This window comes from Neofelis nebulosa, chromosome 8 (assembly GCF_028018385.1).
Source record: "Neofelis nebulosa isolate mNeoNeb1 chromosome 8, mNeoNeb1.pri, whole genome shotgun sequence".
In the NCBI taxonomy this organism is placed as follows: Eukaryota; Metazoa; Chordata; class Mammalia; order Carnivora; family Felidae; genus Neofelis; species Neofelis nebulosa.
Window position 1 is genome coordinate 14,955,317 of NC_080789.1, and position 27,668 is coordinate 14,982,984.

Here is a 27,668-nt window from a genome sequence, read left to right on the forward strand (position 1 = left end):
AGTTAAGAGGTGGCCTAAATAAGCCTATTGATCCTTTTTTACATGGGTATGCAGAACCTCTTGCTCCTATGTGTTTTTTTTTTAATTCATATGTACATTTTAAATTGTACAATTTAGTGGCTTTTAGTATATTGACAAGGTTGTGGAACCAGCACCACTATCTTATTCCAAAACAATTTTATCACCCCAGATACCCCACTAGCAGTCACTCGTCATTCCTTCCCTTCTAACCCCTCCTCCCCTCCTCCTTTCCCTGCCGTCATTCTCAGGCATCCATTAATCTTTCTATAGATTCACCTATTCTGGACACTTCATATAGTGGTAGCATACAACCTGTGGCTTTCCTTGTCTTGCTTCTTTCCCTTAGCATAATGTCCTGGCTCGTCCATGTAGCATGGATCAGTACCCCATTCCTCTTTATGGTTGAGTACTACTCCATTGTGTGGTGATAACCACATTTTGTTTATCTACCTTTCATTCTCGAACATTTAGTTTCTACTTTTGACTATTAAGAATAATGCTGCTATGAATATTCATATGCAAGTTTTTGTATGAACATGTTTTTAAGTCTCTTAGATACATGTTTAAGAGTAGAATTGCTTTGGGATGCCTGGGTGGCTCAGTCAGTTAAGCGTCCGACTTTGGCTCAGGTCATGATCTCATGGCTTGTGAGTTCGAGCTCCTCATCAGGCTCTGTGCTGACAGCTCAGAGCCTGGAGCCTCTTCAGATTCTGTGTCTTTCTCTCTCTCTGCCCCCGCCCCCCCCCCTCCCCCCCAACACTCTGTCTCTCTCTGTCTCTCAAAAATAAATAAACATTAAAAAAAAAAAGAGTAGAATTGCTTTATGTTTAACTTTCTGAGAAATTGCCAGATTGTTTTCTGAAGTAGTTGCACCATTTTCAGTTCTCAACATCCGTGTATGAATGTTTTAATTTCTCCACATCTTTTAAACACTTTCTGTTGTAGCCATCTTAGTGGCTGTGAGGTGGCATGTCATTGTGGATTAGATTTGCATTTCCCCAGTGACAACAATGTTGAACCTCTGTCCTTATTTGCCATTTGTGTATTTTCGGAGAAACCTTTAAGCATTTTTCTGGTATGAAATCTGAATCTCATTTGGAGATTTAACATGGATTCTTCAGTGCAATGGAGAATCAGTTCTCACCAACTGTAGGGGATCTTTAATATTCAAGGAATTTTTAGTCAAGTAGTAGTTGAAGTAAGATATTATCTCTGCTTTGCGTAAATATGAAAACTTTGATATTTTATGTCATATAAGTGGAAATGTGTAATGATTGCTTAGGAGAAAGACACTTTGATGGCTGTGGTCCTAAGGTTTATGTATTCCAACTATTTGTGGACGAATTCGGAAAGTTTGAACATAATCATTGACTAAAAGGGGTCATGTATGCTCTTCCTTAACAGAAATAAAAAAGCAGAAGATTTACAGAGAATGACACTTGTTGTAAAAGTGAAGTTACAGTAAGCATAGAGATCAGTATATAAAGGCAGCACCCTTTCTGACAATGCAAAAAGAAAGACAGTATGAACAGTAAGAAATTAAGAATTTTAAGCAAACATGTCTGCAAGAAGCTGATTCTACCTATCGTCCCAAAGAGCATTTTTTGCCCCCCCGCCTTTTTTTAAAAAGAATCTGTTATCAAAACCTGGTTGACCAATTTGTTGATAGTGAAAGAAAAGTGAACAGAGGCGCCGCTGTCTCTGACTCTGTTGACCTGTATTGTCCTCTCCGTTTTGGCCTTGCATGACAGCATTTCAACTCACTGTCCTCATATAGTTGGGTAGAGTTGGAATCTTGGGACTTTAGATATATGTAAAGGTATCTACCTAATGTAAGGAATAATGTAATTCATTTTTTAAATAATCTAGTGTAATCTACTTTTACTAGTGTAAAAAGTAATCTACTTTTCAATCAGTCTCTTATGGACTGAATAGTAAAATTGTCCTGTGGGATTAAAAAAACAAAATTCAGATCCTGTCAGAGATCTAAGACTGGGATATGTATTTTAGTGTAAGAAAGTGATTGATCAGAATATTTTTATTAGAACTTTGCTTCTTATTGGTTATGTTTTAGTAATAGCATTTAAATTAAAAAGCAGGTGGCAATTTAGGCTGCTTGAACTAACCCCGTTTGTATCTCTCAAATTTCCCATCCATAGGGTGCACGCTCTGTGACCGAGCCTATCCCTCAGACTGCCCTGATCACGGACCAGTGACTTTTGTTCCTGACACTCCAATAGAGAGCAGGGCGAGGCTTTCTCTCCCAAAGCAGCTTGTTCTTCGCCAGTCAGTTGTGGGAGCAGAAGTTGGTAAGAACCTTGGAACTCTCAAAGCCCATCAGTTCTCTTCTTTCTCTGTTAGTGTAGAGTTGTAAAAGTGGATAGGTATAATTTCATCATTATTTGGTTGATCAAAAGTTAATTTATGGCTTAAGCCTTCTTTTAGGAACATTTGTGTAGTAATAGCAATAAATCAAGTTGAAACTTTATTGAGAAAATTCCCCTTTCTTAGAATCAAAATTGAATAAAGGAGAAACTCTTGGCCTGAGTCTGAAGACTTTGATTCTTGGCTGTATCATCCTCTAACAATTATGACAAAACATTCCTCGAAACTTAAGTTTCTTCTCTAAGACATGGAAAATTCACCACTGATAACTTTTTGTCACAAAAAAAAGATCAAGTGTTTTTAAATTTCCTAATACTCCTTAGGAGAAAGGACTGCCAGAGTTGGGTTACCCATATTTGAATTTAAAATGGTTTCTAAATTACTGTGCCTTTTTGAAAATACCGAACTAGGTTCATGATTTTTCAGCTGTAGTTTGGGTATGAGTCAGTTGAAAGCATTAAAAAGCTTAGATAACATAGAGCAGTGCTTTAAGCACAGATGATTTCATAAGTTTGACTTACTGTAATTGGTCTTTGTTTTTATCATCAAGTAATGTTCTCTAGTCATTTGGGAAGGACTTGTTTTGGTTCCTTGTGTATAAAACTGGGTTTAGGAATTTCTGATAGTGGTTCTTACTCTGCATATTTCTTCTGAGTTTCCTTTAATCTGTTGATTACATTTTCCATATTTATAGGATAGAACCCATGAAACTTAGCTACCTCACTGTGCTGGAGTGCTGGAGTATCAGTTCTTAGGTTCACTGAGGATAAGATTCTTTACGTGAGCTAAGCTACTGTCTCTTGTATATCCTATTAGGTGTTTAAATCATTGACTGGGTAGTTGGTGTCTTTCCCCTGCTAGGTGTATGGACTGGAGAAACCATTCCTGTGCGGACTTGCTTTGGGCCTCTCATTGGCCAGCAGAGTCACTCCATGGAAGTAGCAGAATGGACAGACAAGGCGGTTAACCATATATGGAAGGTCAGCGTTCATGAAGTTCTTCTGTGACTTTTGGATGTTTTTATTACAGTGATGTAGTTAAAAGTGTAAAAGCAGTAGAAGTGACGTAGTAAAAGCCGAAATTGGGCAAGACTCATACGGTGCCATTCACCTGTCAGTCATTTGTTTAATATTATGTCCTTTTTGTTCTTTATAGCCAAATTGTAATATTTAGCAAAATACCAGTTATTGAATTTAGAAGGTAAACTGTTTTTAGTCTTTCTTTTGTTAGATAATCCAGTAATTCTTCATTCTAATTAACTTGTGGTAGCTGAGGCCATGGACTTTGTTTATATGATGAAAGTCTTGTTTTGTAATCAACGAAAACATTTCTCAAATAGCTTGAGAAACAGTTCTGGGATTGGAAGCTGAGACCATTTCTCTAGTTTTCTAATGGGAGGGGCTGGAAATGCAGGGTTTTGACATAAATAGCTATTCCTGTAACATGTTTGTAGAGATTCACTTGTAATCAATAGATTGGGAATGATGCCTGCAGAATTGGAGTGAGAGGAAGGTTGGTCTTGTGATCAGTGGAAAGGTATGGTGTTGCTGGCACTGGGGACTTGAATTTTGGTTTCCAGAAAGAACACAGAAGAACGCTAGGTCCAGTGGAAAAAGAATGAGAAGAGATGGTTCTCTGACCTTTTTGTCCATTCAGTGATCCACCTCCACCATATGGTAGGTGATAAAGACAAGTAGACTGTTTTGTGTTTTCCAGTCAAGCCAAAATGTGAATAATCAAGAGCAAGGTCATTCTATACCTTGAGCACTGTCAGTCTCTGATGGTATTTATGACGTTGCTGGAAATGGGGGACTGGTGGAATGACAAACGTGTGAGAAGGCAACCATGGATTTCCACACTGACTATGAAAGCTGAGATCTACTGCAGAGTAAATGCGATTGTTGCTAGCCTAAGTTTAATAGCGCTTTGTATTGTCTGTTAGTTCATTTGATATGTATGTTTACCTTCTGTTGACAGATATACCACAACGGTGTCCTAGAATTCTGCATCATTACAACTGATGAAAATGAATGTAATTGGATGATGTTTGTGCGCAAAGCCAGGTAAGAGTAGTCTGGATGAAGAAATAGTTACGATTTGAATGTTTTTCAGTAGGAAGCTTTGCATAAAATAGGGAAGAGTCAGGGTCCAGATTATACTGCTGTCTGAACATATGTTAAGGCCTAAGGCTTTTTACCTTCTTTCCTCCAGTAGTTGCTGATTAATGGCAACTGTAAGTCAAAACACAAGAAACTATCCTTTTTTAAACTAGTTTATTTAAACAATAAGGAATGATACAGTTATCATTGAATTTGCAAGTGGGTACCTTCTCTTTATTTCCACTATTAATCAGCCCTCAGGCTGTTGTAGTTCTTGTTCAGTTCTCTATCTCTGTGTCTTTGTCATATGCTCTTAATATTTCATTTTACTAACTTTCTTCTGGTGAAAGACTCTCTAGTGTTTCTGACTATAAAGGGCAATCAGCTGATGTACACAAGTATGAATTTTGTTTCTATATGAGTCCCTCCTAATCACTAGGGTAGGGAATTGGAAAAATAACCTAAAGAAAATAGTTATGTCTAAGTATTCATGTAGAGTTTTGTTCTAGGGATATGATGTGTTTAGCATATATTTCAAAATTGATATGCTTGATCTATTAAATGTGATAACTTAGGAACCGGGAAGAACAGAATTTGGTGGCTTATCCCCATGATGGAAAAATCTATTTCTGCACTTCACAAGATATCCCTCCTGAAAATGAACTGCTTTTTTATTACAGCCGGGATTATGCTCAGCAGATTGGTAAGTTATGATAAGACTTATTTCTCCTGAATCTAGCATGGTAAAAACACCAAGGACCAGAAGTAGTTTTGGTAATGGTTACATGTTAGGTGAACCAAATTACATACGTTCATATATATAAAAGTAGGATATTATCCTATGTTAGAAGTGTTAAAATCTGTGAGGTTCTTCATAAACTGAATGTTATTGATTAAGCAGTATTCATATGAAAGGAACTTTTGTGTTAGGATTTTGATTTGGGGTATTGGAAGTTCCTGAGGCTGCTTTTTGAGCCAGTACCATTGTAATTTAAATTCATAAAAAACAGACAATCTCCTTTAATGGATTTAATCTTCATAGTCTTTTCCTTTGCCCTGTGTCATGACAAGTTTAAAAGTTTTTACTGCCAAAAACATTTTTTTTAATGTTTGTTTATTTTTGAGAGAGACAGTGCGATTGGGGGAGAGGACAAGAGAGAGGGAGACACAGAATCTGAAGGCTCTAGGCTCTGAGCTGTCAGGACAGAGCACGACATGGGGCTTGAACTCACGAGCTGTGAGATCATGACCTGAGCTGAAGTCAGATGCTTAACACACTGAGCCACCCAGACGCCCCACTAAAAAATTTTTTTTGCCTGGGAAAGATGTATTATAATCCAGTGTTACCAAGTGCTTCCTTTGTGTCTGGCATGCTCTGTGAGATGCTGGGAGTATTGAACAAGACATTTTAGTTTTACAGGTAATGGACAAGGTGGAAATTTTGGTAGAACGGAGAATGCAAGCAACATTATTAATACCCAGAACGAGTTTTAAAATTTAACTACGAGAAGACATTGAGTAATTTTTTTTTTTTGAAGGTGTTCCTGAACACCCAGATGTGCACCTCTGTAACTGTGGCAAGGAGTGCAATTCCTATACAGAGTTCAAAGCTCACCTTACCAGCCACATCCATAACCATCTTCATAGCCAGGGCCACAGCAGCAGCCATGGACCAAGCCACAGCAAAGAGAGGAAGTGGAAGTGCTCCATGTGCCCCCAGGCTTTTATCTCTCCTTCCAAACTTCACGTCCACTTTATGGGTCACATGGGTATGAAGCCCCACAAGTGTGATTTCTGTAGCAAGGCTTTTAGTGATCCCAGTAACCTGCGGACCCACCTCAAGATACATACAGGTACGTTATATTGGACCATCAAAATGGAATTTCACGACAATTAGAAATTGCAGTAGTAAAGAAATTGCAACAAGATAGTCTTGCGGGTATAGAATTGAGATATTAGAGAATGAATCCAGCTGGCTCTCAGCAGGACTTCATTGGGTGATAAATCTGGGTGGAATAATTGTGCTTCCTCAGAGAGTGTTACCTCCAGTTATTACAGTGTTCCCCATTCCAGGTCCCCCCTCCCCACCCCATAGTGTGAAGGTGACTGGGAAAATGTACTGAATTAGAAAGGTGATCCATGTTTGGACTTTTTTTTAAGTTTATTTATTTTTGAGAGAGAAAGAGCATACTCGTGCACAAGCAGGGAAGGACAGAGAGAGAGGGGGAGACCCAGAATCCAAAGCAGGCTCCAGGCTCCAAGCTGTTAGCACAGAGCTCAGCACAGGGCTCAAACTCACCAACTATGAGATCATGAGCTTCCTGTGGAGCTGCTTTTTAATAATAGGCATGAAAAGAAAGATGTCTTCACTGGCTCCCACCATGCAGCTCATCCTTCTTCTAAGCCAAAGTCACTTAACCGACTGAGTCACCCCGGTGCCCCTGCGTTTGGATGTTACAGCAAAGGGAATTCTAAGGAAACACTCTGAGCCTTCATGAGAGCTCACTCCTAGACACCAGCCAGAACCAGTTTCTCTCCTGTGAATGGTGCTCAGTAAACACTGCCAAGTTCTATTTTCTGAGGTTCCGTTTTCTAAATTCCATGTAAACCAACCCCTTTGTTTTAACACTTTTTAAAATACATACTACAAAATATCTGATGAAGTTTTAGTTTTCTTGTCTGAGTCATTGGTTTTCCAAATCTTTGAAAGTAAAATTCTTTCTTGTCCTTTGCATTAAGACTGAGTAGTCATAACAGAGACTGTATGGCCCACAAAGCTTAAGATACAGACTAGACTTTAGAAAAAGTTTGCTATCCCCTGACTTAGAGTAATCTTATTTCTGCATTCTTAGTATTTTATTTCATCCCTGGTTTATGAGGTCATATGTTTAAAAAATGGAAAACTATAAATTTAGGTTGTAAAAGTATATTTGTCGACAGTGCTAGAATTTATGAGGTTTTTTAAACATAGTTGAGTTAGGTTGGTCTCTAGGCTTATAAGTAGTTTTTTTTTTTTTTTTCAGATTTTATATCCTGTGTCAGCTATAAACAGTAAAAAATTATTTATATACATCCAGGTAAGTGGTCCTAGAAGGAGGTCAGATTTATTAGCTTCCCTGGCTTTAGTCACAGAATAGAAGTTCATATTCTCTGACTGGTTCTTGGTAGATAGCCCTAGAAAGTGATGTTCCAGTTACCAGTCAGTTCTTTCATTTCTGCCTCTGCCACATGCCCATACATGTGCCTGGTCTTCTTGGGAGTGCTAATGATTGTGTTAGTCACAGTGTGGCAATTTGGGTTCATGTGCAGGTCAGAAGAACTACAGATGTACTTTGTGTGACAAGTCTTTCACCCAAAAGGCTCACCTTGAGTCCCACATGGTTATCCACACGGGCGAGAAGAATCTCAAGTGTGATTACTGCGACAAGTTGTTCATGCGGAGGCAGGACCTCAAGCAACACGTACTCATCCACACACAGTAAGTCCTCCAACAGCCAACACGCCCCTGGGGTGGTGAACTCGAGTGCTCGCTCGCACTGACCCGTTGTGTGCCTCCTGGCTTGGCACCCTGGTAGCCACTGCTTGTGTCCACACAGCCAAGCAAAGGTTGGAAACCTAAGTTTTTGGTTTTATCCTGGAAGGTTTTACTTGTTTGCTTTATTTTTCTTATTTTTCACTTCTCTGTATTTGCTTTTTTCCAACACATAGTGTGATTTGGTTTAACAAATATTTAAGTATCTCCTTGATGTCCAGCATTATGCCAACTGGTGAATACACAGAGATAAAAGACACAGACCTTGTCTTTAAAGAGCTCGAAGTCCGGTAAGAGAAGCAGAACAGTACAGCACTACCATACCATGCTGCAGTCAGAGTAAGCATCAGATCCTGAGAGGCTGTGGAAGAGGGTCACCGACCCGGCCAGGCTGTCTGGGAGAGCCTCCTGGTAGTCTGAGCTAAGTAGTAAAGAAGATTAAGTTAGAATTATTTAGGGAGGCAGAGAAGGATAAAGGATGGGAATAGTATTCTAGACCGAGGAAAGGCATATTTAGAAATACATGTACGAGAAGGACTGTGGAATGCAAGTGGTTCTTTACAGTTAGAGCACAGTGTGCGTGTGAGAACAATGGAGAGAGAGGCGGCAGTAAAGTCAGGAGCCTTTTATCCAACTAGGAAAATTAAATTTCATTCTGGAGGTAATGGGGAGCCACTGAAGGATTTTACCTCCCCATGTCGCAGGCACCGTTCTGTGCCGTGTGTGTGTTTTAATTATGGTAAAAACACATAAAATTTACTGTCTTAACTACTTTTAAGTGTACGGTTCAGTAATGTTAAGTGTATTCACACTCTTATACAAGTGTTGAAGGACTTTGAGGAAAAATGTCAAGGTGAGATATTCCATTTTATAAAGGATTGAAGGAGAAGGTCAAATATTAGGAGACTCCTTAAGAATTTATTGCATGAGGGGCACCTTGGTGGCTCAGTTGGTTAAGCATCGAACCTCGGCTCAGGTCATGATCTCATGGTTCATGGGTTCAAGCCCCATGTCTGGCTCTGTGCTGACAGCACAGAGCCTGGAGCCTGCTTCAGATTCTGTGTGTGTCTCCCCAGCCACCCCCCTCACTGCCCCTCCACTCCTTATGTGCGCACGCACGCGCCGTCTCTCTCTCTCTCAAAAATAAATAAGCAAACATTAAAAAAAAAAAATTTATTGCATGAGAGGCACCTGGGTGGCTCAGTTGGTTAATCGTCCAAGTCTTGGTTTTAGCTCAGGTCATGATCTCACAGTTGTGAGATTGAGCCCCATATCAGGCTCTGTGCTGATAGCATGGAGCCTGCTTGGGATTCTCTCTCTCCCTCTGCCCCTCCCTTGCTCCCACTCACTTGCTCTCTCAAAATAAATAAACTTAAAACTTTTTTTAAAAAAATTACATGAATCCAAGTGTAATTAAATGCCTGGGCTTTGTTAGTTACAGTATTGGTAAAGAGAAGAGAACAGATTTTGTGGTCCTGAGCTTTTAGTAAGTGTCAGAAGAAGGAGAAAATATTAGCTTATATTATGGGAGGTACTATTTAGAAAGTTATGTTCAATGGAAACTTGATATTCTGATAAGGCTTAGCAAAGATACTAGCTCTTTTGTCTGATTCCTAATCAAATGCAGCCTGAGACACTAAAACAAGGAGTCTAGGCCTACATTTATAATGCTCAAAATGACTTTTTAAAACAAAGTCTTCATGAAATAGTTTCATTATTAGTGTGAATTTTGGAAATTAGACACACTAATTATCAAATACTGTATAGAATATACATACTAGCACTGAAAGAGATCTCTGGCGTCATTTAATCCAGCTGCTTATGTTAGTCAGCTTGAGCTGCCATAACAAAATACCTTCTGGAGACTGGAAACCCAAGATCAGGGTGCCAGTATGGTTGGGTTCTGATGAGAGCCTTTTTCCTAGCTTGCAGATAGCTGACTTCCTGCTCTGTCCTCACATTGGGGAGAGAGCAAGCGAGCTCTGGTCAGTTTGCCTTTTCATGTGACACTTATCCATCATGGGGGTCCCATCCTCGTGACCTCATCTAAATCTAATTAACTCTCATAAGCCTCATCTCCAAATACCATAACATTGTGGTTTATGTCTATAACATGAATTTCTTGGGGGGTGGGGCACACAGACATTCAACCTGTAACACTGTTCATACTAATCACTTAGAAAATGTGAAAACCAGTTGGTGCCAGGACCCTACCTCCAGGGATTCTAATTTAGTTGGTTAGGGGGAGAGCCCTGGACTTTATTTTTTAAAAGCTCCCCAAGTGACGCTGATGTCCAGCCAGGGTTGAGAGCTACTGAGTTCATCCAAATGCTCCCCTTGTTTCCACAGTGTTTCTGACAAGTGGTTAAATAGTTTTTTCTTGAATACCATACAACTGATATACTTTGAGGGAAAGTTTTGCTTGAATCAACTTATGTCAGCCTCCATTCATGCTACATCTGTCTTCTGGAATGATACCCGTAAATTTAATATGTGTTTTAATTCACAGACTTTCATACTTGGGATTGCTGTCATGTTCCCTTTAAGCCCTCTTTTCATCAGCCTCCATGCCTCTAATTTCTGCAACTTTCCCTCATCACCTGGTTTCAAATTTGGTACCCAGAAATGAACATTAATAAAGTGGACTTATTTTCTTCATTGACCTTGACCTTCTCTTCTTTCACGTGATGCCTGAATTTGCACTTGCTTTTTCTGTAGCCATTTCACAGCATAATGCAATATGTAAAGTATTTTTTTAATGTTTGTTTATAATTTTTTTTAAACATTTATTTTTTCAGAGACAGAGTGTGAGTGGGGAAGGAGCAGAAAGAGAGGGAGTCACAGATTCCAAAGCAGACTGCAGGTTCTGAGCTGTCAGCACAGCTCCTTTCCTAGGGAGGTCACTGGTAAAATTTTCAGATGTTTATATTTTTACCTTTAGACATTTCAAAATGGATATAGTACTATTAGAATGCATTTTATCTTCTTAGAAAAAAACCCGGCTACAGCCCTAAAGCCAAATGCAGGAGGAGTTCCCTCCCACAGTGTGAGGAGAGTGTGAGGCACATAGCAGAGACTGACTTTGCCTGTCCTTTCAGAAAGAGGAACTTGAGAACAGGAGCAGGGACACTTACTCCCTAGGCCATCTTCTTAGTCCCATTGGTTTTTGGATATCAGCTTTAAGATTTATATCTCCAACCTTCTGTATCTAACCAGTCAGCATCTCTGAATTTTGGATGTCCACCAAAGCAACTCAAAGCTGATGTGGTTCAAAACTCAGCTCTTAATACTACCTCCACAAACTTGATTTTCCCCCAGTGTTCACCAGCTCGGTACATGGTACCACCACTCATCCTAGTGGCTCAAGTCAGACACCTTGGAGCCATCTTGAACTCAGTCTTCCATTCTTCATTCAGCTTTACCCAGTCCAGACCACCAGCCTCTTTTGTATGGACCATTTCAGTAGTCTTCCAGCCACCCTTTCTGCTCCTGTTCTCTCCTCATGCATTCCCTAACACAGTTACCCAGGCGCACACACACACACACACACACACACACATAAAAACACTGTATTCTGTCATAGCAGCCAGAGTGATCCATTTATTTAGCTTATTTTTATTTTTTTAATTTATTTTGAGAGAGAGAAAGTGTGAGTTGGGGCGGAGGGGGGAGGGTAGAGAATATCCCAAGCAGACTCCTCGTTGCCAGCACAGCCTGATGCGGGTTTCAAACCCACAAAGTTGGTTTGAAGTTGGATGCTTAACTGACTGAGCCCCCCAGGCGCCCTTGGAATGATCCATTTAAAACACAAGTCAGACCGTTAACGTTCTTTGCTCATAATTCTCCGTCGTTCCCATCATACTTGGGTTAGAAGGTTTTTACCATAGTCTGGAAGTCCCTTCATGGTGTGGTAGTGCCGTGTCTCCCACTTCATCTTTATTACTTTTCTCCTCATATTCTGCAGTAGCCACATTGCCTTCCCTTTGAAGATACTTCAGCATACTAAACACACTTCAGTCTCGGGGCCTTTGCACTGAACTGTTTGTGCCTAGACATCCCCCCACCCTAGATATCTCCCTGTCTTTCTGTCTCATTTCAGGTTTTGCTCAAAAATGTTGTCATCTCAGAATAGCCTTTCTTGACTACCTTATCTAAAATAGAACTCCATTGCTCTTACCTGATTTCATTTTTTCATAGTACTTTTTACTGTTTGGTATCATGTTTCTTATTTTTGTTTATGGTATAACTCCTCTATTAGAACATAAACTCCTTGAGGGGTGCCTGGCTCAGTCAGTTAAGTGTTAGACTTCAGCTCAAGTCATGAGCTCATGGTTCGTGAATTTGAGCCCCACATTGGGCTTTCTGCTGTCAGCACAGAGCCTGCTTTGGGTCCTCTGTCCCCCTGTCTCTCTGCCCGTCCTCCACTAGTTCTCTCTGTCTCTCAAAATAAATAAATAAACTTCAAAAAGTTTTTTTTTTTTTTAATTTATTTTTGGGACAGAGAGAGACAGAGCATGAACGGGGGAGGGGCAGAGAGAGAGGGAGACACAGAATCAGAAACAGGCTCCAGGCTCCGAGCTGTCAGCACAGAGCCCGACGCGGGGCTCGAACTCACGGACCGCGAGATCGTGACCTGGCTGAAGTCGGCCGCTTAACCGACTGCGCCACCCAGGCGCCCCACAAAAAGTTTTAAAGAAAAGAAAAAAAAGAACATAAACTCCTTGAAGGCAGGGACTTCGTTTTCCATATCCTGTAGCTACACAGAATCCCTCTTTGCCCTCTCCTGCTGGGAGAAGGTGGTAGAAATGCTAACGGGCTCAGGCTTCAGAACTTCTCATTGCACCCTACCTTTTCGAGGATCTTAACCTTCTTTTATCTGTTTTGTATACTGAGCCTTGTTAAGCTTTGTTCAACTAGAGTTAAAAAATTCCAGGTTTTCATGATCTCTGTTTTTTCTCTCTCAAATGTCTAAGCCAGGATTACTCAAACCTTGATACAACTGACAGTTTGAGCTGGGTAATTTTTGTTGTATGGGATACAATTAACACCATAGTGAGATCCCATTATGTATTGGCCAGGTGGCACGAATGTTCAAATTTGAATCTTCCAGCTGTTGAGAATGTGGGGCAACAGGAGCTCTCAAGTGGCTGTTGATGGACATGTATATTCGTACTACCACGTTGGAGGGGCGCCAGGCTGGCTCTGTCGGTAGAGCATGCACCTCTTGCTCTGCCACAGCAAGAGTTGTAAGTTCAAGCCCCATGTTGGGTGTAGAGATTATTTAAAAATAAATTATTACTGTTTTTTCTCTTTTTTTGAGGGAGAGCTTGTGAGAGTTTGCGCACAAACACTTGAACAGGGAATAGGCAGGGGGGGAGACGGAGAACCTTAAATAGGCTCCTCTCCCAGTGCCTAGTGCGATGTGGGGCTTGATCTCATGAGCATCATGAGATCATGATCTGAGCTGAAATGAGGAGTTGGATGCTTAACTAACTGAGCCATCCAGATGCCCCTAAAAATAAAATCTTAAAAAAAAAAAAAAAAAAAAAAAAACCCACCACAGTGGAGAAGAGTTTAGCATTATTCAGTAAAGCTAAGGATGTGCATATCCTTTCATCTAACTCTAGCGCCCTGAGTACATGCCCTAGAGAAACTCGTGCATATGCAGAACAACATGCGAGTGTAAAAATATTCATAGTACTGTTGCCTGTGATAATAATTGGAAAGCACCCAAACATCCATAAACAGTAGACAAATCCAGTACCACAGAGAAGTTGTGGTATATTTGTAAGTAGCGCACAGCAGTGGAAAGGAGCAAAGTACTCGTTCTCACAGCAGCTTGAATGCATTTCATAAACATGAAACACAAAGGAGATACATACAGGTAGGCAGAATCCATCTCTGCTGTTTAAACTATACAAATGTTTTATGACTCTGCTGTTTGCTATGAAAAAAAGCCTGATTTCCAGAAGAGTAGAGCTCCTCTAACAAAGACGTGAGGTTGTGCAGAATAATTGTGTGCCTCGGTTGTCATGTGTAACCCCAAGTCAAAGGTTTTTCCTTGTGTTCCTCTTAGAGAGCGCCAGATCAAGTGTCCCAAGTGTGATAAGCTGTTCTTGAGAACAAATCATTTAAAGAAACATCTCAATTCTCACGAAGGAAAACGCGATTATGTCTGTGAAAAGTGTACAAAGGCTTATCTTACCAAATATCATCTCACCCGCCACCTGAAAACCTGCAAAGGTCCCACCTCCAGTTCATCAGCACAAGAGGAGGAAGAAGAGGATGACTCCGAGGAGGAAGAGCTAGCAGACTCTGTGGGGACAGAAGACTGTCGAATTAACAGTGCTGTGTATTCGGCAGATGAGTCTCTCTCGGCACATAAATAAAAGCCAACCATTTTGGATGGAAAATGCAAAAGGGAAAAACGTACAACTAGCTATCCACTACAGTGGTTTTTGTATAAAATGGTTTCTGATTTTTTTCCAGCCGACAGTCAAAGCAGACTGGGAATGGATAAAGCACTTATAGAAGAGTATCCTAATGAAAACACTTTAGAACAGATTGGGAAAAGAGAGCAGGTAGCCTATTTTTAAGTGATGTATGGGGAGGAAAGCGTCAGCTTTTGAAGTCTGTTCTTTATTTGCATGGGAAACTAGGTGGTGCATTTATACCTGAGTCAGAGCTGTCCTCTGCCCAGACCAGTCAGATTTATTTTAGATTCTTCCATTGTTCCATTTTCCTCCCAGCCCCATGACTTGGTCCCTGCCTCACAGCCATCCTGATTGCTGATTGTGGTTCTGGTGTTTCGTTTTATGTAGACTATCGCGACTTAAGTCATCCCAGAGTGGATTGGAACACGGCAGTGTAAGCTTGTTACTTTGCAGCTAACAAGGTTAAAGCAACACCTGCCTTAATCTCTCTTGGCTTCTTGGGAATTTAGGGTAGACCTTGCTTCCCAAAATTTCAGCAGATGCCTAGAGAGGGCAGATTAAAAAGGACTAGCCAGGCAGCAGGCAATGGTGGAGAAAAGAAAAGGAGAGACACTTGGGCCACTGTCCAGAAAACTAGCTTTGGCGGAAGCCAGGTTGAGCCACCTGGTTATTATTCCTTAGAGATCCTTGTAGGTTCAGACATGTGTCTGTCTCCAGTAAAGCCTCCAGCCTCTAGACAAAGGGGACCCGGAGGTGTAGTGAGCCAAGTAATGCCTGCTGGATAATCTCCTGACAGCAAGCACATGTGGACTCAGCTGGCAAAGTGGTATCTTGGACCGTGGAAGGAAGGAGGGAAAGATCCTTTATATCTGATTTATCCTATGAAAAAGAACAAGACACCATGAAAATGTTGCCAGCACGGAATGACAAATGATTCCAAACACATTGGGGCATTTGCAAGGTTAGACCTCAGTTGTCCGTGGTGAAGGATCTCCTCTGTTAAGCATGGCAGGTGCCGAAGGATTTTGAAGGTATAGAAGGCTTAATGGTCACCACATGGGTGTGTTTCAGGATCCCAGCTTAGTTCATCCCTCCGGTCCTTCACTTGGTCTCACATGCGTACCCTGTTTACACAGCAAGAGGCAGACACATCCCTGAGCTGACGGTTGCTGGAACGTGCGCCTGCTCTAAGGTGCAGCCTTGGGGCTGGAGCAGAGAGGACTCTGGTAGGAAGGTTTTGCTGCTAATGTATTTATGGAATGAATGTATTTCATTCAAATCTGTATTCCTCTAGGAAGGATTAAAATAAAAGCAAATAAAAGCCTTTTTTAAAATACAGGATTCTGCTTGTAGTCTCATTTTGTGGAGGAAGAAGAATGAGTCATTTAGGGAAAAATCAGGTATAATTTTTTCCCCCTAAGGTTAGAAGTGGAGAAAGTATTTCCTAAGTAGTGTAACTTTGAGATCATGTATTTCTGCATAACAGGGCTTGATCAAACTATTTTTCCTGTGTTTCCCACTCTCCTCTCCTGCTTCTTTCCTCCCTGAGGGTCCCTGACTATGCTGCCTCCTTGGAGAACTGTGGCAGGTCTACGGTTGAGGGATGGGGTGAGGGCTGGCTGCTGATACTGGCTCATGAAGCCTCTGGCAGGCAGCACTGGTGGGACTGGGGCAGCTCCAAACTCAGCCTTCTGCTGAAGGCATCCTGGTGGCCGGCCACCTCTGTTCTCAGGAAACTGCTGGTGCTGGAACTACAGGCCCCCTTGCTCCTTCTGTCTCGGGAGCTCAGGCTGGGTTAAATTCCTTCATTTCCCAGCACTGGTTGAAATGCCATCACAGATAGTTAAGCCTGGTATGAAAACAGGAAGCCTGGAAAATAGTTTGAGAATGTAGCTGTTGCTTATTTTCAACTGTCTCTTCCATTTTTTACCTTTTTTTTTTTTTTTTTTTTTTTAATCTTTTTAGTTTCTTTTGAGAGAGAGCATGAGTGGGAGAAGGGCGGAGAGAGAGGGAGGAGGAGAGAATCCCAAGCAGGCTCTGCATTGTGAGCGTAGAGCCCAGTGTGGGGCTCGAACCCATGAACCGTGAGATCTTGACCTGAGCGGAAATCAAGATGCTTAACCAACTGAGCCACCCAGGAGCGCCGCCTCTCCTTTTTTACCTCTTCGATCTCAATGGCATGTTCTAAGTTGTTCCCAGAAAATGAGCCGCCTGGTAACTGCCCTTTTGACAAGAGTTTACTCTGCCTTCTCTACCTATTAAAGGTGGCTTCATCTGTTGCTGCTGTTGGGGTCAGTCTGTTGTTGGAAGATAGTCACATTGAGAGACAGGATAGGAGTGTGGGCTCTGGAGCCCTGCTGAATGTCTGCAGCGTGGGCCTTGCTGCATGATGGTTCGTATCCTTAGCCTAGTTTTGCAACCAGTTTATGCCTGTTTACTTAACTGTAAATAGAGAATAATAAGAGTTCCCATTTTATAATACTGTTCGATGTTAAAGTTATTTAATACTAATTACTAGTTATTTAATGTAAAGGGCTATTATAGTGCCCCACATACAGAAAGCAGTGTTAGCTAATAGTCTTTCAGTTTTGTTTTTTTTTTTAATTTTTTTTTTCAACGTTTTTTTATTTATTTTTGGGACAGAGAGAGACAGAGCATGAACGGGGGAGGGGCAGAGAGAGAGGGAGACACAGAATCTGAAACAGGCTCCAGGCTCCGAGCCATCAGCCCAGAGCCTGACGCGGGGCTCGAACTCACGGACCGCGAGATCGTGACCTGGCTGAAGTCGGACGCTTAACCGACTGCGCCACCCAGGCGCCCCAGTAGTCTTTCAGTTTTAAATTAGCCACACATAGATTTCTAGCCTTAAAGTCTGTCGTTGACTTGGGGCTCTGTCTCTCTCTGTCCCAAAAATAAATAAAAAACGTTGGGAAAAAAAAAAAAAAAAGTCTGTCGTTGACTCGAGATGCTCCAGGTTTTAGTGAAACCAGTAAAACTGGCATGATTGGAGCTGAAAAAAAAAAAAAAAAAAAGTCGTTGACTCAAGATGCTCCAGGTTTTAGTGAAACCAGTAAAACTGGCATGATTGGAGTCTTCAAGGCCAAGCCTAGAAGCTGGTTTAGTTTTCTTGTACGTGAGTGTATATAGTACTTGGTGTTTCCTTCTTTAAAAGGTGAGCTGCTTATAACCTTGTGTGTGTGAACTCAGGTCCTTAGCACATCAAAGGGCAAAGAGGTGACAAGAATTTGTTTCCTTCAACCTCTTCAGCTTGTTGGCCTATATATACACTTCCTCTTTTTTTGCTTTGTTTTTGAAGTTTGTTTTTGAGAGAGAGAGAGACAGCAGGGGGACAGGCAGAGAGGGGGAGAGAGAATCCCAAGCAGGCTCTACATTGTCCATGTGGAGCCTGATACGGGGCTCAAACTCACCGTGAGATCGTGACCTGAGCCGAAATCAAGAGTCATATGCTCCACCGACTGAGCCACCCAGGTGCCCCATACACGCTTCCTAGTAAACCCTCCTTTGTGTCTTGAGCGTACCAGAAGTGGTCAGTCTCTCATCAGGTTTGTAAACTTACGGTATCTGATCAGCAACGCTACCCCGTAGAGTCAAATACTCAATGAGTCTTCAGGTATACAAGTGATTACTATTATGGGTTGAATTGTGTTCCTCCAAAATTTCATACATTGAAATTCTAACCTGTAATACCTCAGAACATGAGCATATTCGGCAATAAAGTCTTCAAAGAAGTGATTCAGTTAAAAGTGAGTTCCTTCATCTGGTATGACTGATCCAATTAAGAAGAGGAAATCTGGATACAGGGAGACCGTGTGAAGACACGGGAAGGAAACCACTCGTCTGTAAGACAAGAAAAGAGACCTCAGAGGAAACTATGCTGATCCTTTGATCTCGGACCTTTGGCCTCCAGAATTGTGAGAAAATTAATTTCTGTTGTTTCGGTCCCCAGTCTGTGGTACTTATTGTGGCAGCCCTGGCGAGCTAGACACTGTCCACCTGAAGGTATCACCTTTATGATGGATGCTGAACAAACAGCTTTCAGTACAGTGATTGTAACTGTAACCTTAGCTTTACAGTTTATCACTTGCAACGTGAATGGCAGCGACAGTTCGTAGTGGAATGTATTGCCGCTGGCAGGTTTCTGTACTTCTGAAAGGGATAGCATCACTTCTCAGCTGTGTTTTTGTTCCTTCATTTTTCTCGCGTATACACACTTGAGAGTCCTGGAGGCCCCCAGGCCTGTGTAGTCCTCACACAAGGACAACTTTTCCAAAACCATTTATTGGGGCGCCTGGGTGGCTCAGCTGGTTAAGCATCCGACTCTTGATTTCGGCTCAGGTCATGATCCCACGGTTCATGAGATTGAGCCCACACATGGGGCTCTGTGCTGACGGCATGGAGCCTGCTTGGGATTCCCTCTCTCCCTCTCTCTGCCCTTGCCCTGCTCATGCTTGCCCTCTCTCTCTCAAGTAAACTTTACAAAAGTAAAAAAATAAAAAATCTTTAAAAACAAAACATTTATTAAGCACCAGCACAGTGTAAGGCTTTGTAGAGGACAACAGAACAGCCAGGACTCTGCCCTTGCCACCTGGAACTCAAAATTTTAGAGACCTGATTGCACAGTTGGCTCACCTAAGGAGCTAAACAATGTTGAGTGTCTGGGTCAGCCCCAGACCTACTGATGAGTCTCCTGGACTCCCCAGGTGATCCTGAACCCGTCCGCAGGAGTCTTCTATTGGAGACCACAGAAGATACAGTTGTAGACGTCTGTACCTGATGCAAGCCATACCATGGTGAGTGTTACAGGTATAAGTATTATTAAAATCTAAGAGCAAGAGCGAAAAAGTCGTAAGAGAAGCCTAGTAAAACGGGGGAGAACTGGGTCTAGGTGTAATAAATGAAGATGGGGCGATGCATTTGAGATCCAGGACTAAAAATTTTAGAGAATACCTAGCTTACCAAATCAATAGCTGCTTTTTGATTATTTTATTTTTGATTACAGTGATACTGTTTCCTTGTGGCAGGCATTGTTCTAAATGCGTTAGAAATAACATTTACTCTGCACGGTGACCTGTGATGATTTTTACGTAAGAAGAGGCTGAGGTGCAGAATTATGTGGCACACGGTTCCACGGCTAGTAAGCGGTTGTGTGTGCCTTGTTGGTTCTTCAGCAGTGGCTCGGTGAAAGTTGGGGTCTCACCATGGCATATATCCAGGTTACAAGTCTTGCAAGGAAATCACAAAATCTAAACTATTCTACTACACAAAGCATATGTGTATACACGAATTAGGGAACTCATGAAAAGCATGCTTTGGTCTCTGGTCTCTGCTGGAGCACCTCCCCCTGCCCTTTTGTCCTGGCTGCGTACCTGCTGAGGCACAGGCTGGAAGATGGGCTTTGGGGTAGGACGAACATATAATCAGTTTATAGCCAGAATAAGAGAAAATCACTTAAGGAGAAAGGTACTAATGTTAGGAAAAGTTGGTCAATAGACAACTTACAGCCCTTCTTAGCTAACATGGACCTAGGGCATTTTGACACATTTACTTGTACATCTAGTGTCTAATAGTGCTAGTGTATTTTATTAGGTTTTTCTTCAATGTTTATTTCTGAGAGGGAGAGAGAGGGAGAGAGAGCGAGCAAGCGAGCAAGCAGGGGAAGGGCAGAGAGAGAGGGAGACACAGAATCTGAAGCAGGCTCCAGGCTCCGAGCTCCAGGCTCTGAGCTCCAAGCTATCAACACAGAGCCCGACACGGGGCTCAAACTCACAAACTGTGAGCTCGTGACCTGAGCTGGAACTGTGAGATCATGACCTGAGGCTGAAGTCGGATGCTTAACCGACTGAGCCACTCAGGCACCCCAGTAGTAGTAGGCTATTTTAGTTTAATGTTTGTTTAGTCCTTAAGGAGCGTTATGAAAGTGGGTTTTATCCCATTTTATAAATGGTGAAAATGAAGTTCAGAAAAATTACAATTTTCTGCATTTCATATTCAATGATTTGCTACCTGGGAGCATTTCTTAAAATGTGTATATTTCTCTTCTAGCTTCTTTTTCATGTTAATCTGATGATGTGACTGCTCATTTCAGTGGGCATCACACTCTCCCTGTAGTAGTTGTATGTTTACCCTGGGGTTGTGAAATGCATTTTTATAAACAGAGAATGCCTTTGTGAGCCACTGTTCTTAATTGGCTTAGAGAACTGGCACTCTACGAAAGATGAATTATTCAAAAGCGTGGGAGAGGACACAGTGCTCTATTAGGGACTTTTTCAAGATGACTGACTCAGATATGCTGCAGCAAAAAGAAAGTGAACCAGGCTATTTTGTATCTGAAATTCCCCAAATGCAAGTAAGCGTGTCAGCATATATTCTCTTTGGGAAAGGAACATGTTAGACCTTAAGGGTGGCAAGGGGAGAGGTGCATGTGTAAGTAAAAACAATGGCTCTGACCAGGAAACCCAATTGCAAGCTTCTAAAAAGGAAGGAAAAAACAAAACGTATGGACAGCATCCTAGGCCTTTGTTACAGGTGTGTGGTTAGGATGAAGAACTACATCATTGTTTTAAACAGTAAAGATGGAAGAAACCTAAGTATCCTCCAGAAAGGTGATGTTGAGTAAGTTATGGCACATCCATATGAAGCATTACAGTGCTGCTATCTAAAAGGATGACGTAATCCATATGTTAACATAGAATTATCTCCAAAATATATTAAGTGAAAAAGTATGTTGTCTAACCTTCTATTATCTATCTATCTATCTATCTATCTAATATTTAAAAAACCCTGAATTGTATAAAGAATATACTATAGATTGTCAGTCCCGTTTTATACTTTCCTGTGCTATGCTAAAGCTAAAACCTGCTTCCCAGACTCCTCCAGAGCTAAGATGCCAAACAAAACCAAAGTTCCTCTGATCAGATGACTTGTATGAGATTTTGATTCAGAACTGAGTTAGGTGGGGAGAGAAGCAAGGCCTGAGGCATCTGTTTATTATGCAGGCTTGGCTCTTACCAAGGGTGATGTGATCTGGGAGCTAGTGGCTGTGATGGATGGAGGTTTTCTGACGTGGCAGGTAGCTCCTTGGTCATAAAAGCAGCTGTTGCGCCTGGCGAGTTTACTTCTACAGTTATGGGATTGGGAGACATTCCTAGAATCCAGCCTAGAATCCTATCGAACGTTTTCAATGATACTGTGAGTTTACGATACTGCTTAAACTAGATTGAGGAGATTCTGTTGTTTGAAAATACAAATATTGATTAAGTAATTGGTATCAGAAATATTGCAGGAAACATATCCTCAAGGAAATGTGATCTTAGTTTTAGTTATATGAGCTGGGTGCGTTTCAAGGCAGCGAGAACCCAGCTACTGTTAGAAGATGGGACACAGAATTGTGCTGGAATGGTGTTAGATCTTCACCTTTGATCACTTGCTATGAGATGTACTCAATCAATTCAGCTTGATCTAAACTATGTTTTTCTTCCCCTGGCTTAGTATCCTCAGAATTTTTTTGACATGTATTCCTCAAGAGCTAGAAAGTTGTTGCAACTCTCTTAATATGTCAGCCTTCTTTTCCAGGGTTTGGCTTAGTCAGAGGTCAGAGGCAGTAAGAGGTGTATGAATGGCAAACGAGAATTGGAATTTTATTTGGGTGTGGTCATTAGAGGGTATTCAAGAAAGTCAACCATTCTCATTAGATAGGGGAGGAGGAGGAGCTCCTGTTGGGGTACTTGGAGTTACACTATTGGAATTCTCTCAAGTATCACCATTCCCTGTTTCGGGATTGTACTTTTCCCACTGAAATATAATAATTTTCATTTAAGAAATCTGTTGAAACTGTGAGTCCAACACAGTCCAAACTGTGTGCTGTAAATCAGTAACTGGCTCAGACTCTGCTTCTGGCTACCAGAGGGAAGATACTAATCGGGACAGTCATGGATAATTCCTGGTTCTCTGACCTAGCGTATATGTCTGTTAGGCAGTTGGATAGGAATATGAAGTTTGCCTCAATATTAAGGTTTTCCATTTTTTCTTGTATCAGTTCTAGTAAACTATGCTTTTCTAGGAACTTGCCCATTTTCTAAACATGTTCAGATTTAGTTACGTGCAGTTCTATATCTTATCAATGTCTATAGGACCTGTAAGGTCCCTTCTTTTTGCTCTTGATGTTGATAACGTGTGTTTTTTTGTGATCACTACAGCTCATAGGTTTATCAATTATCTTAGCATTCTAAAGTATCTATTTTTTGCTTTGGTGATTTTCTGTAGTGTATGTTTGTTTTCTATGACATGATTTTCTTCTATTATTTCCTTCTCTCTACATTTTTGGATTTAAATTGCTGTTCTTTTTCATCTTACGAGGACTACTGAAAACTGACTTTTCTAATAGGCATTTGAGGCTGAAAGTCATCTCTTTGATACAGTTGTAGTTACATTCTACAAGATGTTACGAGCCTTACGTTCATTGTCATTCAGTTAAAAATGTTTTCTAATTTCTGCTGTGCTTTCTCCTTAGACAGTCTACTTAGATTATTTATACATGAATTCCTGAATTTCCAAATTTTCAGGAGTTTTCTAGTTTCTTTTCAAATTGATTTCTAGGTTAATGCCATGATCAGAAAACATACTCTGAATAATTTCAGTTCTTTAAAATTTGTTTATATTTGCTTAATGGCCCTGTATTGGGACTATTTTGGGAAATGTTCCTTTCATACTTGAAAAGAATGTGTGTTCTGTTATTTTGGGGTACATTGTTCTATGAATAGCTGTTAAGTCAACTTGATAGTTAACTTGATAATCAACTTACTTTTTTGTTTCCTTGTTAAATCAGTTACCAAGAAAGGTATATATTAAGTTCTCCCACTCTGATTGTACATTTGTCTATTTCTCTTTTTCTGTCATTTTTGCTTTACATATTTTAAAACTATGTTTCTGAATGTTTAAAAATCTAGAAATGTATCTTGTGGGACCAATCTTTTTATTGTTATAAGAAGGATGCTGTCTTGGGGTGCCAGGGTGGCTCAGTTGGTTGAGTGTCTGACTTTGGCTCGGGTCATGATCTCACAGCTCATGAGTTTGAGCCCCGTGTTGGGTTCTGTGCTGACAGCTCAGAGCCTGGAGCCTGCTTTGGATTCTCTCTCTCTGTCCCTCCCCCACTCTCACTCTGTCTCTCTAAAAATAAATAAACATAAAAAAAGAAAATAAAAAGGATGCTGTCTTTATGATGTGTCTTTCCTTAAAGTCTATTTTGATAGCAAAATAGCCATACCACATTAATTTTGGTACTTGCATAATGTATATTCCTCTACTCTTTCTTAAGTTTTTAATTTTAATTCCAGTATAGTTAATATACAGTGTTGTGTTAGTTTCAGATGCACAATATAGTGATTCAACATTTATACAATTACTCGGTGCTCATAATGATAAGTGTAGTCTTTAATACTCATTACCTATTTCACCCATCCCCCCACCCATCTTCCCTCTGGTAACCATCAGTTCTCTATAGTTAAGAGTGTGTTTTTGGAGTTGTCATGTTTTTATTTTGTTTTTGTTTCTGAAATTCTACATATGAGTGAAATTGTATGTATGGTATTTGTCTTTCTCTGACTTATTTGCTTAGCATTATACTCTCTAGCACCATCCATGTTGTTGCAAAAGTAAAGATTTTATTCCATTGTGTGGTAGAATATTCCACTGTATATATGTATACCTACCATATCTTCCTTATCCATTCACCTATCAACAGACACTTGGGCTGCTTCCATAATCTGGCTATTGTAAATAATGCTGCAATAAACAAGAGTGCGTATATCCTTTAAACATTCTTTTTAAAATATTTATTCATTTTTGAGAGACAGAGACAGAGGTGAGCAGGGGAGGAGCAGAGAGAAAGGGAGACAGTATCCCAAGCAGGCTCTAGGCTCTGAGCTGTCAGCACAGAGCCCGACGTGGGGCTCGAACCCATGAACCATGAGATCATGACCTGCCTGAGCCGAAGTCAGATGCTCAACCGACTGAGCCACCCAGACACCCCCATATATCCTTTTGAGTTAGTGGTTTTTGTTGTTTTGTTTTGTGTTTTGGTAAATACCCAGTAGTGTGATTACTGAGTTGCAGGGTAATTGTTAACTTTTTGAGGAACCTCCACTGTTTTCCACAGTGGCATTCCCTACAGTACATAAGGGTTCCTTGTTCTCCACAGTCTTGCCAACACTTAACTGTTTCTTACGATTTTGATTTTAGCCATTCTGACAGGTCTGAGGTGGTATCTCATTTTAGCTTTGATTTGCATTTCTGTGATGATGAGTGATATTGAGCATCTTTTCATGTGTTTCTTGGCCATCTGGATGCCACCTTTGGAGAAATGTCTGTTCATGTTTTCTACTCATTTTCAAATTGGATTATGTGTTTTTTGGGTGTTAAGTTGTATAAGTTGGTTATATATTTTGAATACTAACCCCTTATCAGATGTGTCATTTGCCAATATCTTCTTCCATTCAGTAGGTTGTCTTTTTTGTTTCATTGATTGTTTCCTTTGCTGTGCGGAAGCTTTTTATTTTGATGTAGTCCCAACAGTTTATTTTTGCTTTTACTTCCCTTGCCTCGGAGACATACCTAGAAAAATGTTGCTATAGCCAATGTCAGAGAAATTATTGCCAATGCTCTTTTCTAGGATTTTTACGGCTTCAGGTCTCACATTTAAGTCTTTAATCCATTTAGAGTTTTATTTTTGTATATGGTGTAAGAAAGTGGTCCGTTTTCATTCTTTTGCATGTAGCTGTCCAGTTTTCCCACCCCCATTTGTTGAAGAGGCTGTCCTTTTCTCATTGTATATTCTTTCCTCCTTTGTCAAAGATTAATTGACCATATAATTCTGTGTTTTCTTGTCTGTTCTATTGATCTATGTGTTTATTTTTATGCCAGTACCACAGTTTTGATTACTACAGCTTTGTAATATCTGGCTTCTTTTTGCTTTTTCAAGATTTCTTTGGATATTTTGGGTCTTTGGTGGTTCCATACAAATTTTAGGATTGTTTATTCTAATTCTGTGAAAAATGCTGTTGGTATTTTGATAGAGATTGCATTAAATCTGTAGATCGCTTTGGGTAGTATGTCAGTTTAACAATATTCTTTCAATCCATGAGCATGGAATGTCTTTCCATTTTTTTGTGTGTACGTTGTCTTCAATTTATTTCTTTTTTTATGTTTATTTATTTTTGAGAGAGAGAGAGTACGAGCAAGGGAGGGGCAGAGAGAGAAGGAGACAGAGGATCTGAAGCAGGCTCTATCCTGTCAGCAGAGTCTGATGTGGGGCTCAAACCCACAAACTGTGAGAGCATGACCTAAGCCAAAGTAAGATACTTAACTGACCGAGCCACCCAGGTACCCCATCTTCAATTTCTTTCATCAGTGTTTTATAGTTTTCCAAGTCTTTCACTTCTAATTGGTTAAGTTTATTCCTATATATTTTATTGTTTTTGGCATAATTGTAAATGGGACTGTTTTCTTTAAAAAACTTTTTTTTTACATTTATTTATTTTTGAGAGAGAGAGAGAGAGAGAGCAGGGGAGGGGCAGAAAGACAGAGGGAGACACAGAATCTGAGGCAGGCTCCAGGCTCTGAGCTGTCAGCACAGAGCCTGATGTGGGGCTCGAACTCACAAACCGCGAGATCATGACCTGAGCTGAAGTCGGATGCTTAACTGAGTGAACCACCCAGTTGCCCCTTAAAGTCTATTTTGTTTGGGGGTGCCTGTCTGGCTCAATTGGTAGAACATGGGACTCTTGATTTCAGGGTTGTGAGTTCAAGCCCCACACACACTGGGTGTAGAGATTACTTAAAAATAAAACCTTAAAATAAGTATTTTGCCTGAAAGAAGCATTGCTACCCTGGTTTTCTTTTGACATCCATTTGCATGACAAATGTTTCTTCATTTCCTTACTGTCCATCTGCAGGTGTCTTTAGGTCTGAAATGAGTATCTTGTAGACAGCATATAGTTGGTCTTTTTTTTTTTAAATATATTTTGTCACCTTATGTCCTTTGATTGGGGTGTTCAGTCCACTTACATTCAAAGTATTTTTTTCCACTATTTAATTTTTTTAAAAAGTAAGCTATACACCCAACATGGGGCTCAAACTCTGACCCTGAGATTAATAGTCTCACGTTCTACCAACGGAGCCAGCCAGGCACCTCAAAGAAATTGATAGATGTGTATTTATTGCCATTTTGTTACTTGTTTGTGGTGGTTTTTGTAGTTGTTTTTTTTCCCCCTGATCCTTCTCTTGCTCTCTTTCATGGTATATGGGCGTTCTTTAGTGATATATTTGGACTGCTTTCTCTTTATTCTTTGCATATCTATTACTGCTTTTTGATTTGTAGTTAGTATTAGATTTGCATACATCTTCTGCATATAGCAGTCTATATGAAGTTGATGGTTGCTTAAGTTTGAACCCATTCTTTCCTCCTCTCCCCTACACCCACGTTTTAGGTAGATGGCATCATATTTTACATCCTTTTATTTTATGAATCTCTTGACTGATTTTTACAGAAATGTTTATTATTCCTGCTTTTGTGTTTTTTTTACTTTTCATACTCTCACTTATGGTCTTTCCATTCAAAGAGTCGCCTTTAATATTTCTTGTAGAGCTGGTTTAGTGGTCATGGACTTGTTTAATTTTTGAGAAACTCTCTCTCCTTCTAATCTGAATGATAGCCTTGCTGGATAGGGTATTCTTGGCTGCAGATTTTTCCCTTTCAGCACTGTGAACATATTCTATCATTGCCTTTTGGCCTGCAAATTTTCTGCTGAAAAAAATCCACTGAGAGCCATATGGGATTTCCCTTGTATGTAACGGTCTCCTGCTACTTAAATTTTTGTCTTTGTTACTGCTTTTTGCCATTTTAATTACTATGTGTCTTATTGTGGATCTCCTTGGGTTTTTTTGTTTGTTTGTTTTTAGGGTAATCTCTGTGCCACCTGGATATGAATATCATTCCAGATTAGGGAAGTTTTCAGCTATTATTTCTTCAAATAAATTTTCTGCCTCCTTTTCTCTCTGTCCTTCCTATAATGCGAATGCTATTATGTTTAATGGAGTCACTGAGCTCCTTAAGACCGTTCTCAATTTGCATAATTTTCTTTCTCTCTCTCATTTGCTCAGTTTACTTTCCATTACTCTGTC

The 27,668-nt window shown here is 40.5% G+C and overlaps 1 protein-coding gene across 7 annotated transcripts in view; it reads left to right on the forward strand.

Annotated features, from left to right (window-relative positions):
• The window catches only part of PRDM4 (PR/SET domain 4), a 48,269-nt gene that overhangs the window by 10,743 nt on the left and 9,858 nt on the right, over nucleotides 1-27,668 (forward strand). For 2 of the 7 annotated variants that reach the window (XM_058741497.1, XM_058741496.1), the window contains exons 6-12: nucleotides 2,181-2,330; nucleotides 3,268-3,386; nucleotides 4,384-4,469; nucleotides 5,081-5,208; nucleotides 6,044-6,358; nucleotides 7,815-7,983; nucleotides 14,114-14,457. In XM_058741497.1, the coding sequence (XP_058597480.1) occupies nucleotides 2,181-2,330; nucleotides 3,268-3,386; nucleotides 4,384-4,469; nucleotides 5,081-5,208; nucleotides 6,044-6,358; nucleotides 7,815-7,983; nucleotides 14,114-14,426 (1,280 nt within the window). In that variant the 3' untranslated portion in view covers nucleotides 14,427-14,457. Of the gene's footprint in view, nucleotides 1-2,180; nucleotides 2,331-3,267; nucleotides 3,387-4,383; nucleotides 4,470-5,080; nucleotides 5,209-6,043; nucleotides 6,359-7,528; nucleotides 7,583-7,814; nucleotides 7,984-8,258; nucleotides 8,377-14,090; nucleotides 14,458-19,192; nucleotides 19,289-27,668 lie in introns of those variants that run through there. The other 5 variants (XM_058741498.1, XR_009265376.1, XM_058741500.1 and 2 more) reach the window with 5 other exon arrangements.